Source organism: Scophthalmus maximus, chromosome 14 (assembly GCF_022379125.1).
Source record: "Scophthalmus maximus strain ysfricsl-2021 chromosome 14, ASM2237912v1, whole genome shotgun sequence".
NCBI classification, from domain to species: domain Eukaryota; kingdom Metazoa; phylum Chordata; class Actinopteri; order Pleuronectiformes; family Scophthalmidae; genus Scophthalmus; species Scophthalmus maximus.
Window position 1 is genome coordinate 5633975 of NC_061528.1, and position 26288 is coordinate 5660262.

Below are 26288 nucleotides of genomic sequence, written 5' to 3' on the forward strand. Positions count from 1 at the left end.
ATGTAAGTTGAGTCATTACACTGTCCAGTGTCTTGTCCCACCTCTTCACCGAGGCTCAGCACAAAGTGGTGTCCTCCGACGGGTTATCAACTGTTAAAAGAAATGAAATACACACAGTGGATATTTGTAATGGCTGGCTCGTTGGCGAGACCCCCGTCTTATCTGCCTCTCAAAAGCCACGGCCTGTTTATTATCCCATTCCAGAACACGAATCTCATCGACCCCTGATCTCTCAGGGTCCTCGAGGGGGCCTCACCACGCTCTCTTTATTCTGGACCACTTGACAAAAGCTCACGACCCTCTTACGAGCTCTTGACGCGCACTCGTCCATCTCCGCTGGATTAGCTCAAGCCATGAGACTCATCCAAACAAATCGAGGCCCATACAAATGCCCCGAGTACTCGGCATCCTCCAGTCGACGGACTCGCGATATTCAACGGTGAAACTGCCAAAGTCGGAGGACGGGCGGAAAGGACGAGGGAGAGAAGAGAATGACCATTACTCATCTCCAATTAAATTCATTGTCCGTCTTTGATAACACTGTGCAATTTCGTTCTAGTACGCTATAGGCTTCTTTTATTTCACTTGGCCTGAGAAGCGCTGAGTCCCACTCACTGTTGGGATGGGTGATAGCAGAACATGGCCCCGAGGCAGAGGAATGGCAATAATCAAACGGGTTGTTTATCCCGGATCCATTGGGTGACATTTGCTCCGCCGCGGCAGCAGGACACCTAACTAACAATAATGAGATTTCCCCCAGAGGAGATTGGATTTAAAATGTTCTGCCCTGACGAGGCGGTGGCTTCAATTCTGCATCAAACCCTTCACCCAACCTTCGCGCAATGCGGTCGCCCCACTGTTTTTTATACAGCTCAAGTTTTTCTTCATATTACAGTCTGTGGGTGGGGTTTTTTTTCGGCGCAGAGAATGCGTCGATGATAGAAGACAAGCTGATGGGCACAAGGTTTCACGTGCATCTCGTTAGCCGCCGCTCGGCCATCTTCTCACAAATTGCGCCCTGAGGCAACGGTTAGTCCGGTTTCATTTGCGGCTCAGGTCTCAGGTTGAAGTGTCCCGACGTGTTCGTCTAACCGCCTCTCTCCGCGACCCCGACGTAAAGAATAGATGAAACGTTTAAAGCATTCGTGAGCAAATGAATGTGAACAGCTCGGGGGGGGGGGGCAGACTGTCAGGCCAGTTAACCCTGTTAGATCCTGGAAGGGGGGGCGCAGTATAAATTGAGCATAAGGAGTCACAGGGAAAAAGGGTCTCGCTCTCATGCTTTGGAATGGGACTGCCATGGACTCTCATCCGTTCACATGTAGGAGGAAAAAAAATGTAGGTACGTGCGCCCTCGTTTTGCTTCATGAATGACTGTTTGGCGCCTTGGGTTCTTGATGTGCGCCTTGAGGGGAACCCGGTGTTGTATTCAGTGCACTCTCCTGGATTAGGCTTCCAGTTCTGCAACGCATGCTGTGATAATGCGTTTACACGTGTACGTCTGTGTTGTGTGTGGGAAAAAAAAGGCATTCAGCCCCAATTCGGCCTCATGCTGTGCAAAGATGAGAAGGTAAAAGCCACAGTGCAAAGCCTCTCCTCTCCTCTCGCCTCGCCTCGCCTCGCCTCTCAAGGATTACCCCTCATCCTGGTTGCGGGCCAGGTTGAGCTCTTTTTTATTTATTTGTTCATTTCACCTGTTGTTCCACATTTGTAGAATTGACGGGGTATCAAGCACACTAACAATTACTATTGCTAACTATGTTGGATTTTGCTCAGGGGGCTAAAGTATTATCATCCAGTAATTACAATGAAATAATACCAATAATCTTATCTAATAATGTAACATCCCTTAGTTTCCTGCGAGCTAGAGACAATGCAGCATCCCCCAAACATGCATGGGACAGCCAGTAATGTCCACACCCCCTCCCATTTCAGAACCGCGGCTGCATGTGACAGTGCTGCTGCTGTGCGAGCGTAGTCGTTGCGGCTGGGGGACCATTGTTGAGCTCACAGTGTCGGCTGCTGGCTGGAGCGTTAACTGCAAGCGACTGTTACAGCTCAGCAGAGCGGGAGGCCGGGGGGGGCTTCTTCTCTCCGCAGCCACGGGACATGGAGGCTGTACCCATCCACCGCACGTACGCTCCAGTCAGTGGACTGCGATGGGGGAGGGAGAGGAGAAGGCGCCCATAAACCACCGGTGCACGTACCTGATTTCTATGTGAGGAGGATTTTGAACACCCAACCCCTTACCCCCCCTCCCATCACATTTTAAAATACATCATTAAAAGTGTGCTGTATTGCTTTAAGCAGTATCACCTCAGCCACCATGTGGGGACAAAGCGATCGCTCCACTGTGCTTCTGGTTTTTGCGTACCATCCGCTCTCCGCCGTGATGCGAACAGATTATTGGTGTCTATCTGCCGGTTTCGACAGATAGGTTCACACCGATTCACGTACATCATCGGTGCGGCCGGATATCGACAGGTGCGTCTGGCGTTCAACTGCACACGAGGGCAACACAACACCAGAGCTCCACTTCTCCCTATACACAGAAGACCAACATGTTTAATTACAGCCACAAACAGCAGATGGCTCTCTTGAGTTTTCATTTTGTGTGTGTGCGTGTGCGTGTGTGTGTGTGTGTGTGTGAGTGTGTGTGTGTGTGTGTGTGTGTGTGTGTGTGTGTGTGTGTGTGTGTGTGTGTGTGTGTGTGTGTGTGTGTGTGTGTGTGTGTGTGTGTGTGTGTGTGTGTGTGTGTGTGTGTGTGTGTGTGTGTGTGTGTGTGTGTGTGTGTGTGTGTGTGTGTGCGCGCGCTCTCCTGTGATTGAGACTTGGATGATATTCATCCACCCCCCCAGAGAAAGAGAACGAACCGAATGTTTATTTTTTTGGGGTTGTCTTATGTTGGGCGCTCATTGATTCCAATTCTGAATTCAAATTGGCCAGAGAGCCACTGAGCATTGAGTGGACTCTCCGGTTCTGGGTGGGTCCACTCGGGACAACCTGCAGGTATAAAAAGGTTGTGATGTCCGACTTGGAGGATGCGTTTCCCCCTCCGTCATTGTCCGGCGCTGTCCGCGGTGCTGAAACCAACACCTAGCCAGTGAGGCGCGCGGCCCCGAGGGCTCCTAATTAAAAAAAAAAAAAAAAAACGCGAACGCGCTTCTGACTTCTCCGCACAGCAACTGGTATTTTTTTCTTCTTCTTTCTCCCCCCACCACGTCTCATATAGAGCATATGAGCATACAGTTATGAAAAACCAACCCAGATCCATTTTGTTTATACTGTACAAGTTTGACTGTGTATAGTAGTGAGGTCTGAATATGTTCAGATGGATGCTTCCTGCGGTGGATGACACATAAAGAATAACATCCTATAGCATCTAATGTGCAGCATTCAGAGCGGCTGATCTTTCCCCCTTGGAGGGAGGGAGGGGGGCAGTGGGCGTGGGGGGATCCTCTCCCTCCCTCAGGCGTGCACTAACGACTGGCTGGGACTTGTTGATGGGGAGGATATGTTGATCTGGGGTATAAAGACCGGAGCCGGGTGACCAACCACTTCCCATCCTTCTTCCTCTTCTTCTTCAGTTGAGCGTGGGAAAAATAAATTGCGCCGTGTATCAGCGGCGTTTACTCTCTCTCTCTCTCTCTCTCTCTCTCTCTCTCTCTCTCTCCTTCCTTTTTACCCTTTACGCGCTGGTCGCCACACACCGACCGTGTGGTGGGGGGCTGCTGCTGCTGCTGCTGCTGCTGCGTCGACATGGGTCTGCGCTGGGTCGACCCGTGCGCTCACCGCCGGGGGGTTTAAGTTTTATACATATTTGTATGCAGCTTGTCACACAATGCAGACGTCATCTCCACAGGATTCAGATCAGCCTCCGGTTTTTCCCTTTCCCTTCTCCGCGGCTCCCATCGCGCCCTCCCGCCCGCGTTGTGACTGTGGAATACGGAGAAGAACATTTGTTTTGCGAACATAGTCCGAGTTGAACTTTGCGTCGATTCAGTCTGCGGCCTGCGCAATTTCTTTGCCATCCTGCAAACGCGCGGCCGTTATTGCGCGCTCCCCGTCGCAGGATCGCCTCTCGCGAACTTGGACTTCGCGTCGCCCGGGCTGCAGCTGCTGCAGCTGCTGCTGCTGCTGCTGCTGCTGTGCCTCCTCCACTCGGCTGCAGCAGGATGTTCCTCTCCGTATAGGAGGCGCCCGTTGCGGCGCACATGCACGGTTGTCCCCTGCACCGCTGTACCCCAAATCAGCGACTTCTGACAGAGGAGCCGCCTCGTCTGGCAAGAAGGAGGAGGAGGAGGAGGAGGAGAGGAGGAAAACCGAGGGTGCAGGACGGAGAGGGAAAAGAGTGCGGGTGAATGTGCGGTGTGAGGACGCCGCAGCCGGTGTTTTGGACATTTAAAGGAGGCGATGCCCCTGAAGCATGTCAGAGACAGTGAATAAAAGCATCACCTCGCAGGTATGAATGAACCTCCGAATCCTCGGTCCTCGTGAGTTTTTTTTTTGGCGTGTGTTTTGTCAGCGGGACCGGTGGCTGCATGGAATTACGCATGAACTGATCTCATTTTTTTTTTTTTTTGTTCTTCTTCCATCATGTCCAAGAATCTTTCGAGTGATGATGACATCTCTTTTGATGCCACGGTTACCATGTAGTGTTCGGGCAGAACAGAACGGGAGCGCCTAGAGACACACACATATATATATATATTTGACATTTTTGACTCCACGGAACGGATCACTCCGGCCGCCACCATGGGACTGTGACCCGGGCTGCGGGCACCGAGAGGCGGCTGTTTGTGAGGTCTGCGCTCCGTGCGCAGACGGGACCTGCAGCGGTTGTGACATTTTGAGCCATGGCCGCTGCGATCGCCAGTGGGCTGATCAGACAGAAGAGGCAGGCGCGGGAGCAGCACTTGGACCGGCCCTCGACCAACCGACGGAGGAAGAGCCCCAACAAGAACAAGGGGCTCTGCAATGGGAACCTGGTCGACATCTTCTCCAAAGTGCGCATCTTCGGCCTCAGGAAGCGGAGACTACGGAGACAAGGTCTGGGGAACTTATACGTGTGCAAAAGGTGTAAAAAAGCATGTGAATATATATATAGATATATATATATATCTATATATCTATAGATATACATCCAACCACTGGTTGATAGCTTTATGGGGCCCTTTGATTACATTTCCACCGATGTGCTTCGGGCACACAAGGTTATCATGAAATTAATGATTATCTTCAGTTTCCAAATCGCACATCTGTGCGTAAAAGTAAAAATTGACTGCACAATGCATCGTTTTATTTTAATTTTATTAGCCAGGTGGTTGATCATAACGAAGCTTCCCCTTATTTAAATGTCATCCCAGCTATCAGACAGGCTCCTGACGAGTTGTGCCAAATGGTTGAGACAGGTTTACCGAGCTGTCCCTCCGGAAAGGGGTCCCTACATCTTTATGAAACACAAACACGATTGGCTGAGCGCTTCCTACATACGAGCCAGAGATGAATCTCATTCATATGCAAGCAAAAAAAAGGTCAATATCTCCCAAGGAATAGAGGTTATGTATATCAAACATAATCATTTTTCTCACATCAATTTTTTTCTTATTAAATGTCAGGAGCATTTTTTATTTTCCTTGCTCCAACGTGGAAGCCTGAGATGGTTAAAGAGCAGAATCGTTTCACTGCGTGGAATCGATGCCAAGTGCAAAGATGATTTATCTTCTGAAAATGAAGGACGAAAATATATTACTGTAATTGTTTCCTCCTGTAAGTGGATGATGATGATGAAGGGTGCGCTGCACGTTCCTCTTGGAACCATCAGGTATCAAACCTGTTGCACGTATCTCTGGACTCATTAAACGTCCTCCAGCGTTCATAATTTTATGGCCAATTAAGATCACACACATGATTTGTTTTCACCCAGGAGCATGTGGGTCAGCCTTTCATCTCATTCGCAAAGAGAGACATTTTGATGAGTCCCCCCCCCTCCTCTGTGTGTTCAGGTTGGAGCAGAACAACACTTTGAAATGTCCCCCCCTTTCGATATACAGCCCCTTAGTGGTCACATGGATTATAAAATGGCTTTAATAAAAACAGGATGCACATATAATAGCTCATAGAGGACACATCTGGACATGGGTCGGGGTGCATCAGAATGGCAGGTTGAAATGGATCATCCTCCAGGCTGCTGTTTTGGTTCCTGCCCAAAGTGTGCACGTGTCCAGATGTGTGCGTGTGTGTGCGTGCGTGCGTGCGTGCGTGTGCGTGCGTCCTTTTGTCACCTCTGAATTGGGCTCATTTGAAATCGGATCGGAGATGTGGACAGACGATGTTGTCATTTTAGTCGAGCTATTAACATCTGGATCACGCCAACAGAAACACACAAACAAACCTCCAAAGCTTGCAGGTCTATATATATTTTTTCACATGCCTCGGATGGCACGTCAACCTCCAACGGCAAAAACCCTGAGATGACTTGGCAACGTCACACCTGCGACGGCCATTTCACAGAGCGACTCCTCCCTCAACCTCGAGGGCGTTGGCAATCCACAGTGGGGGCAAAAAGTGTCTTGGTGTTTGAAGGAGAAGCATCACACTGGTTCCTGCAAACTCCCACCAGCGTAAAGACAAAATTCAAATTGGGGGGAAAAGCCGCTTTTTTTAAATGGGTTTTTTGTCCTCATTTTCTAAAAGCTCTAATCAGAGCAAATTGTTTTCTCTTTGCTTGATATTTGTCTTATTTGTGATCAAAGGCCTAATGGGAATACACTTCATTAATTTCAGCCTCAAATGAGAATTAGGAAAATCTAGACCGAGGGATATCACACTTTCAGGGGGGGCGGTCGGGAAATACTGCACATACCACCGTTTCTCTCCTCACCTCTCTCTCTCACACACACACACACACACACACACGTTCCCTCTCTCTTTCTTCTTCCTCGCTGCATCGTCTCAGGAGCACCCGGCTCAGCAAGACCGATCACTTGTTTGGGTGTGCTTAATTTAATGTTGTACACCCCAGAAGGAGGAAACCCGATGTACAACCGATCACAAGTGTTGCACTTGGTTTTCCCAGGTGCGAGGAGGAGCGCTGGGGGGCTTTCCCCGAGCCTTCCGAGAACCGAGCAGCTCGCAGGCTGAGATCACATGTCGAAGTCGGATTCAGATGCCCACTGAGATCTGCCAGGATGAGGGAGTGCAGGCGTCTGAACTGACTCCGGCACCAGTATTCCCCCTTGGCTTCGAGCATCGATCCTCCGAGCGAGGCTCCAGATTAGCTATTCTTATGGGCCGCATTGATCGACGCGGACATCAATTGTGCTCTTAGAGCCTGGTCATGTGGGTCAAACTCGAAGGGACACGTTGCCAAAACGACCATCAATCAATGTATACTAACAATACTTATTCATTCATTCATTCATCGTCTACCGCTTTATCCATTTAAGGGTCGCGGGGGGGCGCTGGAGCCAATCCCAGCTAACATTGGGCGAGAGGCGGGGTACACCCTGGACAGGTCGCCAGCCTATCACAGGGCCACACACGGAGACAAACAACCATTCACTCTCACATTCACACCTACGGTCAATTTAGAGTCTCCAATGAACCTGACCCCATTCTGCATGTCTCTGGACTGTGGGAAGAAGCCGGAGAACCCGGAGAGAACCCACGCACACACGGGGAGAACATGCAAACTCCAACAATACTCATCTTCAGTCTAATTTTATTTTAATATTAATAAAAGCATGGCCCTAGACAAACATCACAGAATCTAAACGTGTTGTCTGCTGTGTGCACAGATGTGGTGTCCTGGCCTCCTCCAACGCTTGAGGGAATATTGTTTTCCCTCATTTTGACTGCAGATGCAGAGCGAGTGATCACACAGATTTTGAAAAACTTTTTCTTTAAGGGATTAGATGCGAGTTGTGAATCCTATTACACTCCAAACCCAGTAAGTGAGCTCGGGACGCGTCCAGCTTGGGCTCGCTCACAATCTCACTGCTGGCCGGCTCTAATTAGATCACGAGATCAAATCGATAGATGGTTGGATCCTGTTACACGGATCCGACCGTCAGATCGTCGTACTCTTCGTGGTCTGGAAAGCCCCATCGGAGGTTGTGGCTTTTGCAGAGCCGTGGCTATTTATTTGCGGAATATTGTTGTACAGGACGCGGCGGCGCGTCATCCGTCAGTGTCAGATGAGTTGTTGTTGAAATGTCAGAGATGTCGATGTAACGTGGAATGAGAAAGGGGGCGTGAGCGGCGCATACCGTTTTTTCATCTGCTTTTCCATGGCAACGCTGGCAACATAGTAAAAAGAGGGCTTTTTCCTCAGGCAGGCTGGAAAAGCCCCTCGTCCTATTCCAGAAAACACCCAAAGAGGGTCAAGCAGGGGACGGGGCTGACAACAGTCTGCAACGGGCTGCAGCAGCTGTGCCCCAGTGTGTCCTCTGTGCTCTGTTTGTTTTGCACTGTCCGAGTCGAACATGTGTCTTTGCACGCACACGCAGACACACACACACACACACATAGCAAAGGGAAGGCACAACAGAAATTAAAGCGGGAGGGGAATGATTTCGCGCTTGGGGAAAGAAAACAAAAAGAAATCACAACCTTTTAGTGCCATTTGAGGTTATTTGCAGAAACGTTTCCTGTTGCAGAACAACACCATGTGAGATATTTCGGTTCTGTTGCCCCCCCCCCCCCCCCCCCCCACTGCCAAACCACCACTCCATTTCTCCAGCAACAAGGAAGTGGCGTGTAGAAACTCACATCCCTTCTTCTAAAGATTAAACACCAGTGCGACAGGGAAAGTCCAACAGCAGCGGAGGATGGATGCTCCGCGGGGAAAAGTTGCACTCTGGTTTCTCCATACTTAAACGGTGAATTTTAAGGCCGACCGAAAACTAAAAAGGGAAACGATAAGAAATTAACTAAAGAAAGTCAAAGACCGACTCAACTGAGGGAATTCAAAGGGGGGCCAGTTTCAAAGCGGCTCTGGATTTTAAGAAGTCCATGTATCGTATCAAGCTTCTCTTTTAACTTTGCATGTAACATTTCTGAAACTCCTCTTCCTCGTTGGCTTTCTCCAATTTGCGTTGTGATCTTAAACACGGGGTCACTTGCTCAGTATTCTTTACGGAATGCGATGATAACAAGAGTTTCCCCTCCGGTGTAAATGATGAGAGATAATGAATGCTTTTGTCTCGAATTTACACCTGATCCATATGAAACATTTTACCCACCGGCCATGAGTAAGTTTGACCTTCAGCGTGAAATGGTGTTGCCATCCGCTTCGTATAAGAATTACAATTATGTCATATATGCGCTGGCATACATGAATATCCGATGTTAAAATTGTCGGTCATGAATGATGCTCCTGGTATTTGAGGTCGTGATTGAATTACAGACTTTCATCCGCACGCCCTTTTCAGTATAGGATTACACGCGAACTATCATAAATCATAGCGGCTTATCTCACACCTTTTCCCGTTGCTCCATGTGTTTATATACATGTCAGTATGATTCAATTTTGATAAATTACCTTAAAACGCTTAAAGATTTTCATCTCCCTCTATAGCTGCAGCTCAGAAAGACTGAAGCTCGAAACTGGAGGGGAAATCCATGTGTGTGTGTGTGTGTGTGTGTGTGTGTGTGTGTGTGTGTGTGTGTGTGTGTGTGTGTGTGTGTGTGTGTGTGTGTGTGTGTGTGTGTGTGTGTGTGTGTGTGTGTGTGTGTGTGTGTGTGTGTGTGTGTGTGTGTGTGTGTGTGTGTGTGTGTGTGTGTGTGTGTGTGAGATATACTGGCTGGCTCGCCCTAGGGAACACGGCTAACATCAAATGATTTATAGCACGATGGAGCGAAGTTCATACACACACGCACAGATATATAACATTCACATTGCCAACGAGCAGTTATGCAGTTTTAATTCGCCTCCCACTGATCCGTCCTCGGGATCAATCTCGCTCTCCCACCTCGTTCCAATGCCGCAGATAAAAGCCGTTAATCGATCGCGGGTTAGGCGCCTTTGTGTGTCCGTGCAAGAGTGTTTGCTCAGGGGAACCGTGCGCTCATTAAAAATCCATATGAAAATGTGTGTGCAGTGGAGAGCACGGGTGTGGTCGTCTTGAGGTCGTATCGCAGGTATCTCGATTGTTGGACGCTCATGTGCTCTGATCAAAAGTATAATTGATGAATGCATTCAGTCATATGTCCATTGTGACGATATCCCACGACTGTTTGCAGTGGCAGTGATTGGCGGATAAAGTACTTTAAAACCAAGTGACCGTGACAAAGTAAAGGCAGTAGTGTATTAGAACAGTCTCTTTGATGCAACACAGATACTGAAGTACTTAAAGGGGCAGTAAGCGATTCTAAATCAATACACATATTGAAAAAAAATCTGTTAATATCTGTCGCTTTTGTGTGCGCGCCGGAATTTTTTTTTTTGAATTTTCGGCGCAGCCCAGGCTCCGTGAATGTAAAACCCCCCAAAAAATGGTGCGGACCGCACCACACAACACTGCGAGCGCCCTTTGTAAACATCGCCCGTGGACACCTTACTGTAAGAGACATGCTGGCGGGCGGCGCTCCAACTCCGCGGTTTTGGCCCAGTGGTTAGGTCGTCGGTCTCCCACACCAAGGACCCGGCCCGAGCAGTAAACTCACAACAACAAGAAAGAGAGAAACAAGCTTTCTCCAGAATCTCTCACTGCCCCTTTAAGTGCAGAGACAGTTGGTGGATTCATCCATTGGAAACTGTATTGTAAGTTTAACCCTTTTGTTTTCTTTACTTCCTTTTTGCTCTGGGGCGAAAAAAGTATTTGTGGCGTGCAGTACCTCATGTCACCTGTAGAGGCGCTGTTTTAGGAAACGGTTGACATGGTCGTCTTTACCACGTATGGCAGATCTCTTTGTACGAGTTTGAGGTCTTTTTTTTTTTATACTGGTGGAAATGAGCTTCCCCACTAAGTTAATCAATTCATTTCAACAGTGAGAGAGTGATTTTTCAGTTCAATTGTGATGAAAGTTTTCATTCATGGCAGCCGCGCCGTGAAGTTGTAGGTGGATAATGGAGTCATGACAACAAAAGATAGGCCTGATTAAAAGTATATATTTGAACGTTAGAAAAGTCATCTGACTGACTGTATAAGGTCGTTGGATATTGAAGCCCGCAGACAGGGCGAGGATCACCTCTGCATCGGTGACATCTGCATCTCGCTGGGCAGCTGCAACAGCTATTTCGACTGTGCGAGCATTATATTGCCAAGCAGAGAGCGACTGTCAGCGTTCCCGTCAGGCTGCTCGACCGCATAGCCGAGGCTCTCTGACGGTCAGATGCTCCTCGCCACCTGGTTGCGGCGAGACGAGTCGACAGCGCACCGCCGCTGAATGCCGTGATGGCGGTATATTGTTCGGCTGCAACAGGCAGAGAGGTATTTTTTTTTTCCCTTCAGGCAGCGAGGGAAAGGTCTCAGAGCCTCCTAATGCCATCACCCATCAGAGACGGCCTTGGGCACAACACTGATAGGAAAAAACCAGACTCTCTCTCTGCCCTCAGACCTCTCGAGTTTTCCTCTGTGGCCATGATCTCTCTCTCTCTCTCCTTCTCGCTTCTTCACTCCTTTTTCTTTCTCCTTCTCTCTGTTTCACACACACACACACACACACACACGCACATACACACATGCTTGCAAGGAACACGGTTTAGGCTCAGGTGAAGTTGATTGTTCACCTCCCCAGGGCTTTCTTCGAATGAAATCTGGTGTGATAGCTGTCTCCACAATAAGACTAATGTTGATGGCATATGACCCCAGTGGTTACCCAGGCACACACACACACACACACACACACACACACACAAACACACACATACCAGGATGAAGCAATATCTTTCCGGGAACAACCCAATGTGCAATTGCATGCCGGTTTATTAAAACGTATCTTTTTCAGTTTTCTACCCTTTTTAAGATTCTTTTATTATATTTTCACTTGTCTCCCCGTTATTGCAAACCCCCAAAGTGCCAGTTAAATCGGAACACGACCGGTTGAGCTGTAACTATCGGCGCAATGGGCAATTTAACAGGAGCGCTGATTTATTTACAGTAAGATATGTGGCTAACTCCCATGTTGGGGTCAGCGAGACGGGGGCCGAGGAACAGACACTGTCCCGTCCTGCGCAGCCGAGAACCCGGAGAGGGTGCTGTTGGGTTCATCACGGGAGTCGGGCGACCGCAGATTAATTCCCGCCGCCTGTAATTGGACGGCCTATCTCTGCGCATGGCGGGGCTTACGTGCCCCGGAGAAGTTTGGCCGTGGGATTTGCCGACAACATGAATAAGGAAGTACTGTAGATCTGCGGTGTTTCGCGGTGTCTTGCTGCGAGGAGCCGTCGGAAAAAAAACAACGCAGCCCGCAGTCCTCGAAACAGGCTTTTCATCATGTGTGCCAAGTGCTAATGTCGCCCTCTGTTCTGTCTTTCTCTCTCCTCCTCCTCCAGATCCCCAGCTCAAGGGTATAGTGACCAGGTTATATTGCAGGCAGGGATACTACTTGCAAATGAATCCAGATGGCTCTCTTGATGGGACCAAGGATGACAGCAGTAATTCCTGTGAGTATCTTGACCGTCTCCGCTGGCCATCTAGAATATACCTCAGCTTTTTGAAACTGGTACTATTCTTTAACTTAGATAAATAGGTTCCTTGAGCGCCAGGGTTTTTCCAGTTATGTACTGCTTTACACATACACGCCATCCACTGTAACAGTTGGAGAGGTTTCAATTTTCTGGTCCTGATTTATTCCCCAAGGTACAGGAAATGAAGCCCTGGAATCCAGTTTCCCCGAACATTAAGGCCAATACTTCCCCTCATTTTTCATTGTTTGGATGAAAAAGTTGCTCTCAAATTGGTGCTACAGGATCTCACAGATTTGTCCTGCTCCCCAAGAGGAGGAAAGTGGACCAGGAAACAGTAGGCTTAACCGGGGAGTAGAGGTATTATTAGCTTGTTCTGGCACTGCTCCTCCAGTGCTCCGGGCAAGGTGTTTAATTTGATTCCTGTGCTTGGTGCTAACGCCGGTCTGACACTCCGCATTGTGTCACTTTCTCCTGTCAGAGTGAGGAGATGTGGCACATGTCAAATCTGATAGGCTCAAGGAAAAGGCACTTTACGAAAAACAGTGGGGTAAACATATAGTTTGCCCCAGGGACACATCATATATTATCAAAACTCCCGAGATCAGATCAGAAGTGTTGGCACTGGCGCCTCCACAATCAATTTGACATTTTTGGAATTGGCCAAGCCACCAAAAAGCAATGGCTATACATTAATACCCATAACCTTCGCTAATGCTCCAAAAATGCCAATAATCATTACTTAAAGGGTCAGGAGAGGTCTTCAATACACACACACACACACACACACACACACACACACACACACACACACACACACACACACACACACCTAGTGTCACGGCCAGGCCACTCCTGTTGTTTCTCACCAGCACCAACAATGGCCATTACCCACCAGGCCCAAGGAGTCTGTCACAACGGCAAAAAAGGGCGGCTATTACATCTGCCATGCACCACTGGCGGCCCCAATTACAGCCACACCTCAAGCAGCTCCGGGTGACCCGGGCTGTGCTAGGCTAGTCACGTCCACCAGCCGCGGCGCAATTCATCTTCGGAGATTACCCGAGTGCAACAGCTACAGCGGCTTGTATTAACAATGCTTTGCGGAGCATTAATGATGGGCAGCGTGCGCTCGGGTGATGAATTACAACCCCGCGGTTTTGTTTTCCAATTCATTTACTGTTCACTATCTATGGTAATGGTTATGCATACGTGTGTTTGCCCGTTCGACTTGTGTGTGTGGTTTTTTTTTTTTTTGCAGCTTTGTTCAACCTTATTCCTGTGGGCCTCCGAGTTGTCGCCATTCAGTCCGTGAAGACCGGGTTATACATCGCCATGAACGGGGAAGGACACCTGTACACATCAGTAAGCACGCTGTTCTATTCTATACTATTCTATTCTGTTCCACAGACAACAAGTGACTTCAGTTTTCATGTCAAGCCAGACTCTTATTTCCGTTAAGGTTCCCTGAACATGTCAGAGATATTTTAACATGTTTGCAACAGGATAATTGCACTTAAAGTGGAGGTTGGGGGAACCCATTAAGCAGAAATGCATGCATACATATTTCCACTTTTCATTCCATATGCAAAAAAAGCCCAACGCATTTATATAAGGTAACATAATTCAAGCAGAACGCGGCGGATCCGCTGCTGTGCTATTACAGAGTGTATCACAGAGTATAAACCCTTTGGCCCGTTAGTCAGTAAAAATAAATGATGTGTATGTCATTGGCAAATAAATGATGTGTATGTTATGACACGTGTTTAGCATAACGTAAACCATAAGCCATACCTAAATGCAAGTGAAATCCGGATCTTTTCATGACCCATGTTGCGTTTGGACACCTGAAGAGCGGCCGATCTTTCTCACTATACAGTTCTAGTCGGCGAATGCTTATTGACTGCACCTCCCTTCAAAATAAACTCGGGCCTCTGCAGGCCAGACAGCCGAGGGGATGATAAGACTTCCTCCGCCCTGGCACAGATAGTGCCCCGAGTCTCACTCCGCCACCCTGTCCTCTCCCAGCCATTCGAATCAATCAGCGGGAAGGAGCGTCGGGGAGTAGCGCTCCTCTCCCACACAATAGCATCCATCAGAGTCACTGTCTCGCCGTCCCCACTGCTTCCCTCATGTCCCCCTAATCCTCGAGAGTGCCGGGCAGGAATTGCCATCTTAGTCTTCATTCATTACCTCGGAGGGTTTCGAGGGGGCTACTTCTCTTAACTGTACAATGCGCCCAATATTCCAGCCGGAATTCTCTAATACTTAATCACTGCTCGGCTTAAGCCGCGGAAATTAAATTCGGTTGAGGAGGATTGACCTAGAATCCTATGGATTTTGTCAAGGAATGGCACAGCGGGGATTATGAAATGATATATAGTACGGGAACAGTATACCGCGTAACGTACAAGAGGACATAATGGTGCAATTTGTTGATTGCACTCAACCTTTTCTCCCCCGAAGACACACACTTCAACACAGTTGATTGCAGATAATAAATATCACGTTTATAATCTGCACCCGATCGTCAACAATTTCCGATGTAGACCCTGTAATCAAGAAGGTTTTTTTACTCATTTGATTAAACTAACCTTTATTTATACGCGGTGTCGATCATTTTAATTTAAATAAACGTCTGCTGAATCACCATCTGTCACTGAACTAAGTAACACAACGGTGCCGTTGGCTCATTGAGGAAAGTATTGCAATATTCATGTATCTGTAGTATTATGAAGTGGGTCTAAGTGGTGACATTCGTTGAAATGAGATCTTTATTAAGTTGCAAATACAAACTGCACTTTTCCTATTGCTGCAGTTTCACATTAAAATCATTAAACTGGCGCAGCAACACGTTGTTTTTTGATTATGAAATAGCCATAAAATCCATCTTTACAACAATGCAGGTCATTTACATTTACATATTTACAATTTTTCACAGCGGATCAGTTTTCGAAGGATCATATGGGATGATACTGTTTATATAGACAAACCGCATATACAACATGGAAGATTTGCTTGTGTGTTTCAGCGTTTCCTGATTTATAATCGTGCATCTGCATTGTGGCTGTTGTCCAATACATGCATCAGTAGTTACGACTGTATAAATCAGAAATATTGCCTTCATAATTCTTGGATTATACTGTGGTTCATGCAAAAATCCTACGGCGGTAGAACGAACAATAATTTCACATTAGGTAACTGACTAAAAAACAAACCATGTCACATCAATAAGCGATATCTATTATCCCCAATTCATATGTCCCACCTTTCACATCTCTGTTGTTTAGGTTCAAGTTGTGATTGCCGCTCCCTCCCATCCACACAGATTTGTGTGTGTGTTTTGCATATGTGCTCTCTCCTGATTTTTCCCTCTGCTACTCCACTTGTCGCCTTCGGTAATTGTGGTGTTTCTGACGCCTGCAAGATGATCACCGGTGATTTGGCGTCTCCGTGGTTTAGCTGACAATCGCTGCTGTGAAAACCCACATCCGAGTGTTGATTGCCAAACCTGCTTTAGAGCCGATATGTGCAGTTAATTGGCATTTGAACAACCAACCCCCCCCCCCCCCCCCCCCCCGACTGCAGCCGCACTCGCAAACCGTGATTACGTGAGCCTTTTATCATCATCAAGTTCTTTTTTTCCCCACTAGCCTCGGGTCGTGTTCCGTCCATGCACAAGTGCTGTGGAGTGGGTCTCATTGAGCCCCGCTCGGAGCGCGGTGTTCCCACGGCACACTCTGCCCTGTTCCTCTCTTCACGCCGCTCGACCCCGCTCCGGCTGCAGCTTATTTTTCTGCGCTAATGGAGGTTCTGATCACACCTCAACAGTGCAGCCTCCCACTCAAAGGTCTCCCCCCCCCCACCCCTCCTTAGTGTGTGAATTACTCCGATAATGGCAGCCTTGTAAGATGTTCTTCCTCCTCCTCATCCTCCTCCTCCTCCTCCCCCTTCCTCCTGCCTCTTCTATGCTCCCCTCTCATCAAGGTACAACCATTCTCCCCATTATCACTTTGTTACTAAGGTGAGGATCTGGCAGGCAACCTTTTCTACCCATTCGGGGTATTTGATCATGGTGTTTTTCAGAGGTGTATAGGGGAAGAAGTATAGGGGAATTTTGCACCATTTGGGCGAAAAACATTCATTTTTTATGAACTAGAATTCACTCGGCCGGTCGTCTTCTTTCACTCTCTTAAACACATCACAGAGGCCTCTACTGCGATGGCGTACTTTGACAATGAGCGCTGCTCAGACGAGGTGACGGATGAGGGCGAATCAAAAGGAGAGTCCCACTCACTCAGGAAACGGATAGAAGCGGCCTCAAGGCCTCCGGTGGTGCATCATCTTCCTTTGTGGGCGCAGGGGCGACCAGTGCGCGGCGCGCCGCCGCAGATGACAAGAGATAGCATCAAAGTGACTGCGCCGCCTGGCACAAAGGACACGCGGTGGAATAAAGGAGAGCACAATCGCCTCAGCCCTTTTCAATCTGCTCCTTTTGTGCCCGGGCCAATAAACTCCCGGCTAATTTCTCCTCCGGGCTGGTCCCCGGATCTCGTCTGAAATGTAACAAGAGGCCGGGAATTCTCCCTTGTCGTAGACCATATAGCGGAAACACAACACGTGGTATATAGTCTCTGGTTGATTTTCAAATGAGATGAGAACCTCAATTATTCTTGAGGGACTAGGATATTAAATCCCTAAAAGCGAACAAGGAAGTGTTGCGTTGCATAGTTTGGTTCGCACATGATGAAATGGTGGTGCCAGGGAACGCAACTCCCCCATGTGCGGGTTGTGTTGTCGCCGTTCTTTCTGTCCTGCGATCGCATCCGCCGTCCCGCCGTCTCGCCCGTGTAGCGGCAGAGCATTTCGCGGTCGGCTGCGTTCCTTTAGAGAGCGAGTTCGCCGTCCCCTCACTTGACTGGAGCCCTCTCACTGCGCGCTTCTCTTCATCGGGAGCCCGCACTTGTCAGTGCTATACCTTCCACCATTGAAGGCTCGATGTGAAGGCTCTCTCGGCTATTAAATAGAAAGAACAGAGAAGAGCAGCTCACTCCCGAGTCGGTGGTGTGAAACCGAGCGAGTCTTCTGAGAGCGCTCGCGCCGGGAGTCCCCTCGCATTCAGGTATTTGATATTTCCCTACACCAACATTCGTATTCATCTTGCAACCTCCTCCGGCCAGGTTTTCTAAAGCTGCCGTCATGTGCTTTTGGCCTATTAGGGGGCCCCTCCCACAATCCCCCTTTTGCTCCCTTGCTTTCATCTCCCGTGTGTCAGCGGCGTTGGTATTTCATCGGCGGAGACTTCACTTCCACCGGATATTCAAACAACCTCTCACTGTGAGAAGAAGAGATCGTTTTTTAGATGTGTGCAAAAAGCTTAATGTTTTATCTTCGAGGGGCATGCCACTAATGATTATAGTCGTTATCGATTTTACATTTTGTCCATGAATATATAATGTATTTTCCCATGGCCCAAGGCGGCTTCAGATGTCTGTCTTTTGTCCGACCACCAAAAATACAAAAATTACTAGTTTTCTATCATGCACGGTAAAAAAAGAAGCAAATCACTATGTTTCGATTAACTGCAATTGGCATACGATATGCATGCTTCCCCAGAAATTGATTATCGAAATGATCGCAAATAGACTTGCTGCCATCGATTAATCAAAGGAATTGCTGCAGGTTGAAAGTTTTCTTTGACTACATTATTGATCCGTTGCATTTTTATCCTCGACCTTAATGAAATTCTAAGCTTGCGGCAGGATAAGTGATAAGTGTCCACAATACTTTCACATTCCCGGTTACCATGCACCAATCACCCGGATGGTTTTGCCTCCAGTCGAGCGTGGAGCTCCGAGTTGAGGCGGGGGGGGGGGAGCTTCATTAGTTTCCAAAGCTTTGCTCTTTTTCTGCCTTTTAATGCTGCGTCAGTGTCAGGAGAGGGGTGGGCGGTCATCGGGGCTGGAGGCAGAGCAACTTCATGCATAAATGAACAACAAGGCTGGAGGTACGGCATCAAAGCCAGAGTGGCGAACCGTCGGTCGAGGCCAAGAGGAGCTTAGAATAGACTGGACCGGTCCTTCAGGCATTTAATGTGGATGTTAATGTCTCACACACTGGCTCGATGTTGTTATTTAGGCACCCTCCTGTTTTTGTGGAATCGTATATCGGTTCCGGCTACATCCACGTAACTGCGCTTTCGCCTTAACACGCATCACCAGCGCCGCGTTGACGCCTGCCGTCCACACTACTCCGGAGTTTTTCGGGAGCCCGACACAGAAGTTTGGAAACGCTGCCATTCAACACACTTTCTGCTCCTCTGTCACTCCTGTGTAACAGGAAAAAAACTATGTTTTTTTCATGCTCTTGTCAATTTCGAGTCAGTGGGTTTTGCTCTACCTGTGGGGATGCATGCCTCTGAACAATACTCATGAATACATTAAGCAGCTGATTCGTCCTCCACTTCTCTCCAGGTCAACAGCGCAAGGTCTATTAATGTCACATCGCCTGTCGCCCATGTTAGTTTTTTAAAACTCCGGGACTGCGTTGTAGTATGGACAGGCCCAAATTTCGACATTAAGAAATTCTGTATTCGCCTCCTGGTTCGTCCTGATGAGTCGCGACTCAGCGGTGAACGCAAAACGTTGTGACTACTAAAGTTGTAAGCACTAGTTTCACTTCGTCCTCACTACAGAGAGGAGAAATCCCTGCTCCTTCTTTTCCGCCATTATTAGTTTCTCGTGAGTAACCAACCCAGAGTAGACAATCGGCTTCCTGTTTAGACTGGTCCATGCTCGGTGTTCGGACCGGGATTGATACTGGTACGGAGCGAAAACGCTCGTCTGGACGTGGCCGTATGGATGTAGCCCCAGTTTGCCGTATGGAGCTGGAGTTTGTAGTTTTGGGCTGCGCCAGTGGGAAAAAACGAGTTTTGCATCACCGCAGGGAGTTAGCCTCCGTAAAAGAGGGAGTCCCCCACAATAACCACCCCCCCCCCCCCCCCCGACAGTGTGTTTCGCGCTACCTGTGGGGATGCATGCCTCTGAACAATAACTCATAAATACATTACGCAGCTGTTTTGTCCTCTACTTCTCTCCGGGTCAACAGCGCAAGGTCTATTACTGTCACATCGCCTCCATGTTCCTCAGCCGCTCTCTTTAGTCCCCTGCTTATTTCAAGCAAATGAAGAGCTGGCTACCGCGGCTTGTTTTCTGAGTCACTGGTTTGCATGACACGTACTGTATTTATGACATGCAGTGTGGGGCCGACTGGATGTGCTGGGAGGACGATCAGATGGACCAAGAAAGTCTCTTTAACACTCTGGGAGCAGGTCACCATTAACCCGCCATGTGGTTTAAAGCACATACCAGAGGATGGGAGGCTTTTATAAATTCAAATGAGATGTTTTTCGTCGCGAGCCTTCTTTTCTTTGATTGATTTAACGGAGATCAGTTCGCCGAGCATAACCTTTAGATTCTTTTACAGCTCCCTTAAAAAGGGCAGAGACGTTTTTTCCGCCAAGTGCAGCTGTATAACTGTTTGCTATAAATCCCCAGTTCCTTAAGGTTCAAGGTTCTTTATTGTCTTTCCAAACATGTCCACGCAAACTTACTACATTTCTGAGACTCGGGGCCCCAGTGCTCAGCATAATGACTACACACTGAAGTAAATAAAACATATCTAGAAAAGAAAAATATAGATAGTGAGATAATAATGATTACATTTAGTTGGAGCACAATAGTGCACAGTGTTGGGATAAAAAAAAAAAGAAGCAGTTTGTGTAACTATCTATCACTGGCGCTCTGCCAATCCCCACTTCTGGTCCCACGTCGCAGACCAACCAGCCGAGTCCTGGGCTGCAATTCTTCTCTTTTCCTGAAACCTGCTGTCGGTGTGTGCGTACAAACTGGCGGTACCGTCTCTCCTCCGTCATCGCGTCGCATTTACATAACCAGGAAGAATATGGTGCCGAAAGGAAACCTGGAATTGAAAAGTAAACTTTCAACTGCTCCATTTGACACTTTTCCCTTCGGATTCTTTGCTTCTGTTGTAGTGATTGCTACTCAGTCTTTTCCTCTGCCCAGGCCAGCGTTGTGCTGCACGAGGCCGCAGTTGCACAGTTACAGATATGTGCATGCTGTTCGCGCATGGCCTCTGAGAGCATCACCAGAACTCCCTTCTCGGCATCCCTAAAGTGGTTTATCTAGTGTCCCGATAGATCCGCGCTCCGGCTGTATTTCTCCCCCGAGTGTGGGCTGACTTTTCGACAATGGCGGCCAATCGAAGCCAACTATCGATTCCGTCAGCTGGAGCTCAGACGGCGTCTCCTTCATCCATCTGGGATAATCCTTACATCTCTATTATGAATGGAGTGGCCAAAAACACGCAGACGGCGGTCAGTCGGCATGGCGGGGATAGACAGAGAAAGAACGCTACGGAATAATGTGCCGCTGATAAATAAGGAGAAGGCAGGCGACTGGAAATAATGTAGATAGTGGATCAACTGATTGGGAGAAGAACTATTTTATGTCACTACTTTTGCCTCTATTCTCCCGTTTTCCTTTAAAACTTTTCCGTCGGCGGCGCTCCGTGTTAACGCCCCTGAGCGGCGGAATAAAGGGGAAGAGTAGGCGCAAACAGAATGTGAACTCAGATTTCCATCTTTGTCCCTCCGCAGACCCACGGAGGACATGTGTAAGCGATGCAGACATGCCGATGGCACCGTTGTGATTTTCCCACTGAGCACACGCCGCCGTGGCTATCGGAGCAAAACGCGTTTTGTTGTCGCTGTTACCGTATTAATGACCCTTGTTGAGGCCTAATTGCTTTCCCAGTGTGTAAATGTCAAGCGCCGCGCCAACACAAATGGCGTACGCGTGCTCGCTGCCTCGAGAGCCAGGGGCAGTGTGCGAATGAGCAGCGGAGGGACGAGGACGCGCGGCCGTCGAGAAACTCTGTTTCACCGTGGCAACCCACCGTGACGTCACCCGGCAGGTTTGTGAACTGGCCACGTGAAAGCCTCCGGATACGGACAGCGCCATCTCGGTTGTTTTTTCGCAACCAGACGTGGGGGGGCGGGGGGGGGGGGGGGGGGGGGGGTTGTCTTAGAGATTGTCCTCCGCACCCGGGTTGCGGGTTCACGTCCCGTTCTCAGTAGCCGGATCAGAGAAGAGGGGCCGGTTATGTGTAGTTCGCCGCGACAGAAAAAGCCATCAGTGTTCAGCCGGCCTGCAGGTATAACGGCTGCAGTCTTCTCTATTTTTTACCCTCCACTAGAGTCCTCCTGTCTTCTTTTCCACTTCCACCCATGAAATGGAAGTAGCATTTCATCGAGCTTTCACCCCAAGAGTTGTAAAAACAAGATCGATACGGCGAGAGCCCCCGCAGACGGGCTTGTAAATCGCGAAAATTCATTCTCTTAAGTCCGAGTTAAGCCTCTGCCCGTTGTGTCCGCGCGGCCCTGAACGCCGCTTTCCCAGAGCACCACAAACCACTGATTCAGAGACAAATGCTGCTTTGGTGTCCGCACATCCCCCGCCTCACACATCATCCCTCTAAGTGTTGCACAAATCACGCGTCTGTGTGTGAGACCGAGTGCCGCGTGGAAATAGAATATTTCTGCCTCCCGTAAGAGTGGCTCCGACCCGTACATGTAACACGACGTGTGTTTCTATACACATTCCTTTCTCATCTTGTGGTAGTGACACTTGAACCGCGGCCTCGCTGCGCAGGGCCAAACGGGTCGGTGGAAGTTATTGCATGACACACCCACACACACCGTTCGGCCAGAAAGCTACTCGCGCTGCAGAAACCACGCACGTGCAGAAGGAAGCTTCCGCTTGTGTGGCTCTCCAATAAAATCACAAGCAGCAGCTCAATATCTGCTCCTTTGAACTCGCACGCAAGTTCCTCCCGTAACAAGTAGTGAAAGTCTAGCAAAAACCTTCCACACCTCTCGCCCCCGCATGTGGAGAGAAAACTTTTTTAATCTTCCCCTGACCGAGGAATTCACTTCACGGGGACTCGGGTGGTGTCGTATGCCGACACTAGCCGCGGCGCCAGTCTCCTCCATCGGGTCTTGACTCCTCGTGATTCCCGAGACGCCCCCGGGGTTGACGGGCAAGAGTCAGGCTTGGAGACACGCGCCTCCGGCTGAGCGCCGCTGTTTCAGCGCTTTACCCCAAGTTTTGAGAAAATCACGTCCTCTTGGAATCTCCAACCATTCTTAAACCAGACGTTAGCGGGAGACCTTTACCTGCAGTTACATGGAGAAAAGGTAGAAGCCCGGGCCACAGTCGTTTGAACAAAGGGAAGGTTTAACCGAGGGGTAGTTTATAAAACGACTGGTCAAACCTAGGTGTTGCTCCAAAGTCGGAGCGCCACGCTTTGTGAAAGTTTAATCCTGCAAATATCACTGTGCTGGAAGAACAAAAACCCCGCTTATGACGTCAACTGTTGAATAATAGGTCGGGAGCTATTGAATTCCATTTGAACAAATCAATTAGGAGCGCGTCCTCTATGAGGAAATGCTGACAGCGCTGCTCGGCGATCCATTACGAACTTCCAATATGTGATGTGGAGATGATAGATTAATTGAGTCTGTGAATTCTCGAGCGCCGTGATCCTGAGATGATATTGTTACAAGATAAGTTGCAGATTAGTATTCCTCCCCCTCAACTGTGGCTTGTTCCATTTCAAAGTTGAGAAAGATTACCTGAATTGTAATAATTCCGCAGACAGTGGGCTGCCAGCTCAGTCAAGGCGGCCCCACCCAACTCCAAACTGCTCCGGCGATTTGTCAACGGCTCTAATGAGAATCGGTGCATCCTCGCAGAGTTCAAATTCAGGGTGGCTTTTGAAAAGAAAACACAAAAAACAACGACTGACTGCCTGACTGACAGGATTTGGGTCGTGGTTGAACAGCTGATAGGCAGGCCGGTCGCTTTCGTGGTTCCTTTTCTGGCTGTCTGGTTGAATCACTCAGCCTCCCCGGCTGTAGCCATGCCACGTTTGATCCTCACAAAGAGACAGACTTGTTTGGGGGGGGGGTGTTTCCTCTACCGTCTTCCACTCAGACACAGGTTGCACAAGTCGAGTCCTATGTGGCTGCTTGTCGAAAAAGGCTTCAGCAGAGGTGGACAATGGGAAACGGCCAATTTAGTAAAGCTCACATTTTGTGTGATGACATCCCTCAAAACATCATCTTTTACCTACTGTACAATACTGTTGTTCCAACATCTGGCTTTATGCACATCTGTCATTACACACTCGTCTACTTAGCTAATACCCCAGCTTCCGGCTCCAACTCTATGAATGATACCCTTGTTGTGCCCATTTCATGATATTATATAATCCACTAAACTGTGTGTGTGTGTGTGTGTGTGTGTGTGTGTGTGTGTGTGTGTGTGTGTGTGTGTGTGTGTGTGTGTGTGTGTGTGTGTGTGTGTGTGTGTGTGTGTGTGTGTGTGTGTGTGTGTGTGTGTGTGTGTGTGTGTGTGTGTGTGTGTGTGTGTGTGTGTGTGTGTGTGTGTGTGTGTGTCCAGCGATAAAAATCTTGTTTAGGGTAAATGTTTTTTTATTTTTTATTATTCAGGGTAAATCATCTTTGTAGTTTTGCATTAAAGGACCACACAAATGTGTCGAATGCAAGTTCGAATTCCTTCATTAAAAATCATATACACTTTGGCTTACATCTTTTAAGTTGATGCTGCATAACTTTATACCATTATGATAACGTTTTCTTTTCACAATTCCAGGCAGCCATCTGTTCATGTGTGGTATGAAAGACAGTTGGCAAATGCTTCAAATTTGCTTACGTTGTGTAATCCTTAAAGTGAGCACCAAATTGATGAAAATCATTTTTCTGATGGTATTAATGTCAGTGTGTTGTGAAACTGATGAATGCAGCTTTACCTTAACACTCTGGATTTATGTTCTCTATTTATTTATTACATGTAAATAAACGGAAATTAATAGATTCACTAAAAGCAACTGAAATATTGCGTTAGCGGCTATAGATGACTTTAGAATCACCACTGGTCACACACAGTACAGCATTTATTGCATAATTGTCTTGTGGCTAAGTCATTAAATTATTCGAAATTGATTTCCAAGACCCCCTTTTACACTTTTGGCCCCCAGAATCCCTCATGCCCCCCCCCCCCCCTTACTCCACCTGGCTTCAATCCCTCATGAGACGATGGCATTGCTCCTGTGTTTACTCTCTCTGTGGGTATGAAATCAGTCCTTTTACCCTTTACTCAGATGAGGATTTTATTTGTCGTGACAGTTCATCCATATGTGAGAAAGCTCAATATATAGAACACTGTTTGCTAAAAATTTTAAAAAAAACTTAAAGGAGACATATTTTGCTCATATTCAGGTTCATAATTTTAATTTGGGTTATTAGTTGAGAAGGTTTACATGCTCTAATGTTCAGTTAACACACCAGTTTCTTCATAGCGTCCATTCCTGCAGCTCCTCTTTGCAGCATCTGTCTGAAACGCTTGGTTTTTAGCTCCTGTCTCTTTAAGGCCCCTCCCTCCCAATGAAGCCCAGTCTGCTCTGATTGCATTGTTGTGATTGGTCAACCGCTTCCAGTGCGTGGAGGAAGTTTGTTACAGAAGTATCGGCGGGACTACTGACGAGCCGTTTCAGGAGCGATGGTTTCTGTCGGGGAGAGGAACTCCCTTTACAGCAGACATTTTTACATACACGGAAAAACCTATACAACACACTAAAGGAAAGGGAAAAACTGAGGAAAAGCATAATGAAAAAAGATTTCACAGGTCAGTAAAGCAGGAGAATTATATTATTAGAATCATTATTTATAAACCCACAGTAATTATGCTGGAAAGGTCATATTATACATGTTTGTGCATGTGCATTGTTTTGGCCTTGCACATGTTTTTACTTTAACAACAACAACAACAACAACAACAACAACGACAGTAACCCATAAAACGATGAACGCAAACAGCCGCAATGACTCTGCCGCATCTAAAAATAAAAACACCATTAGCCTACTCCTGTGACATCATTAAGGAGAGCAACATGTTCGATGTTAAAAACAACGCCAACACGCTCATGGTTCATGGTTTAGGTGTTACAACCTCTCGCTCTCTCCTCACACGCCGCACAATCTCCTCAAATAAATGGAAGCTCACCCGAGCTGACGGCTGAGACGAGGAAGGTGTTTAAAATGTAAGAGAGAGAGAGGGAGGGGAAGAGAGAGAGAGAAAGAGAGAGAGAGAGAGTCAGCGACAAGTGAATCTACAAGGAGATGCATGCACTTCCTCTTTAAAAAAACTGGGACACTGTTCCTGAGGGTGTAAACAACACAAACAGAACAGAGACAGAAACACAGGAAGAGGGAAGACACGGCTCTGAACTGTACCTGCAGACACAGCTCTCATATTTCTCTCCCTGCATTGTACGTACACTTGTTACTCTTGCAATGAGTTCATTTCTTTTGTGTGAGCTTGGACTTAAGATGTGTCCGTGCAGAAATGTGTGTGTGTGTGTGTGTGCATGTATTGTGTGTGTGTGTGTGTGTGTGTGTGTGTGTGTGTGTGTGTGTGTGTGTGTGTGTGTGTGTGTGTGTGTGTGTGTGTGTGTGTGTGTGTGTGTGTGTGTGTGTGTGTGTGTGTGTGTGTGT

General features: G+C 48.0%; 1 protein-coding gene across 3 annotated transcripts in view; it reads left to right on the forward strand.

Annotated features, from left to right (window-relative positions):
* Positions 1–26288, forward strand: part of fgf14 (fibroblast growth factor 14) — an 88073-nt gene that overhangs the window by 47966 nt on the left and 13819 nt on the right. For 2 of the 3 annotated variants that reach the window (XM_035604097.2, XM_035604094.2), the window contains exons 2-3: positions 12500–12610; positions 13893–13996. In XM_035604097.2, coding sequence (XP_035459990.1) covers positions 12500–12610; positions 13893–13996 — 215 coding nt within the window. Of the gene's footprint in view, positions 1–3480; positions 5050–12499; positions 12611–13892; positions 13997–26288 lie in introns of those variants that run through there. The other variant, XM_035604095.2, reaches the window with a different exon arrangement.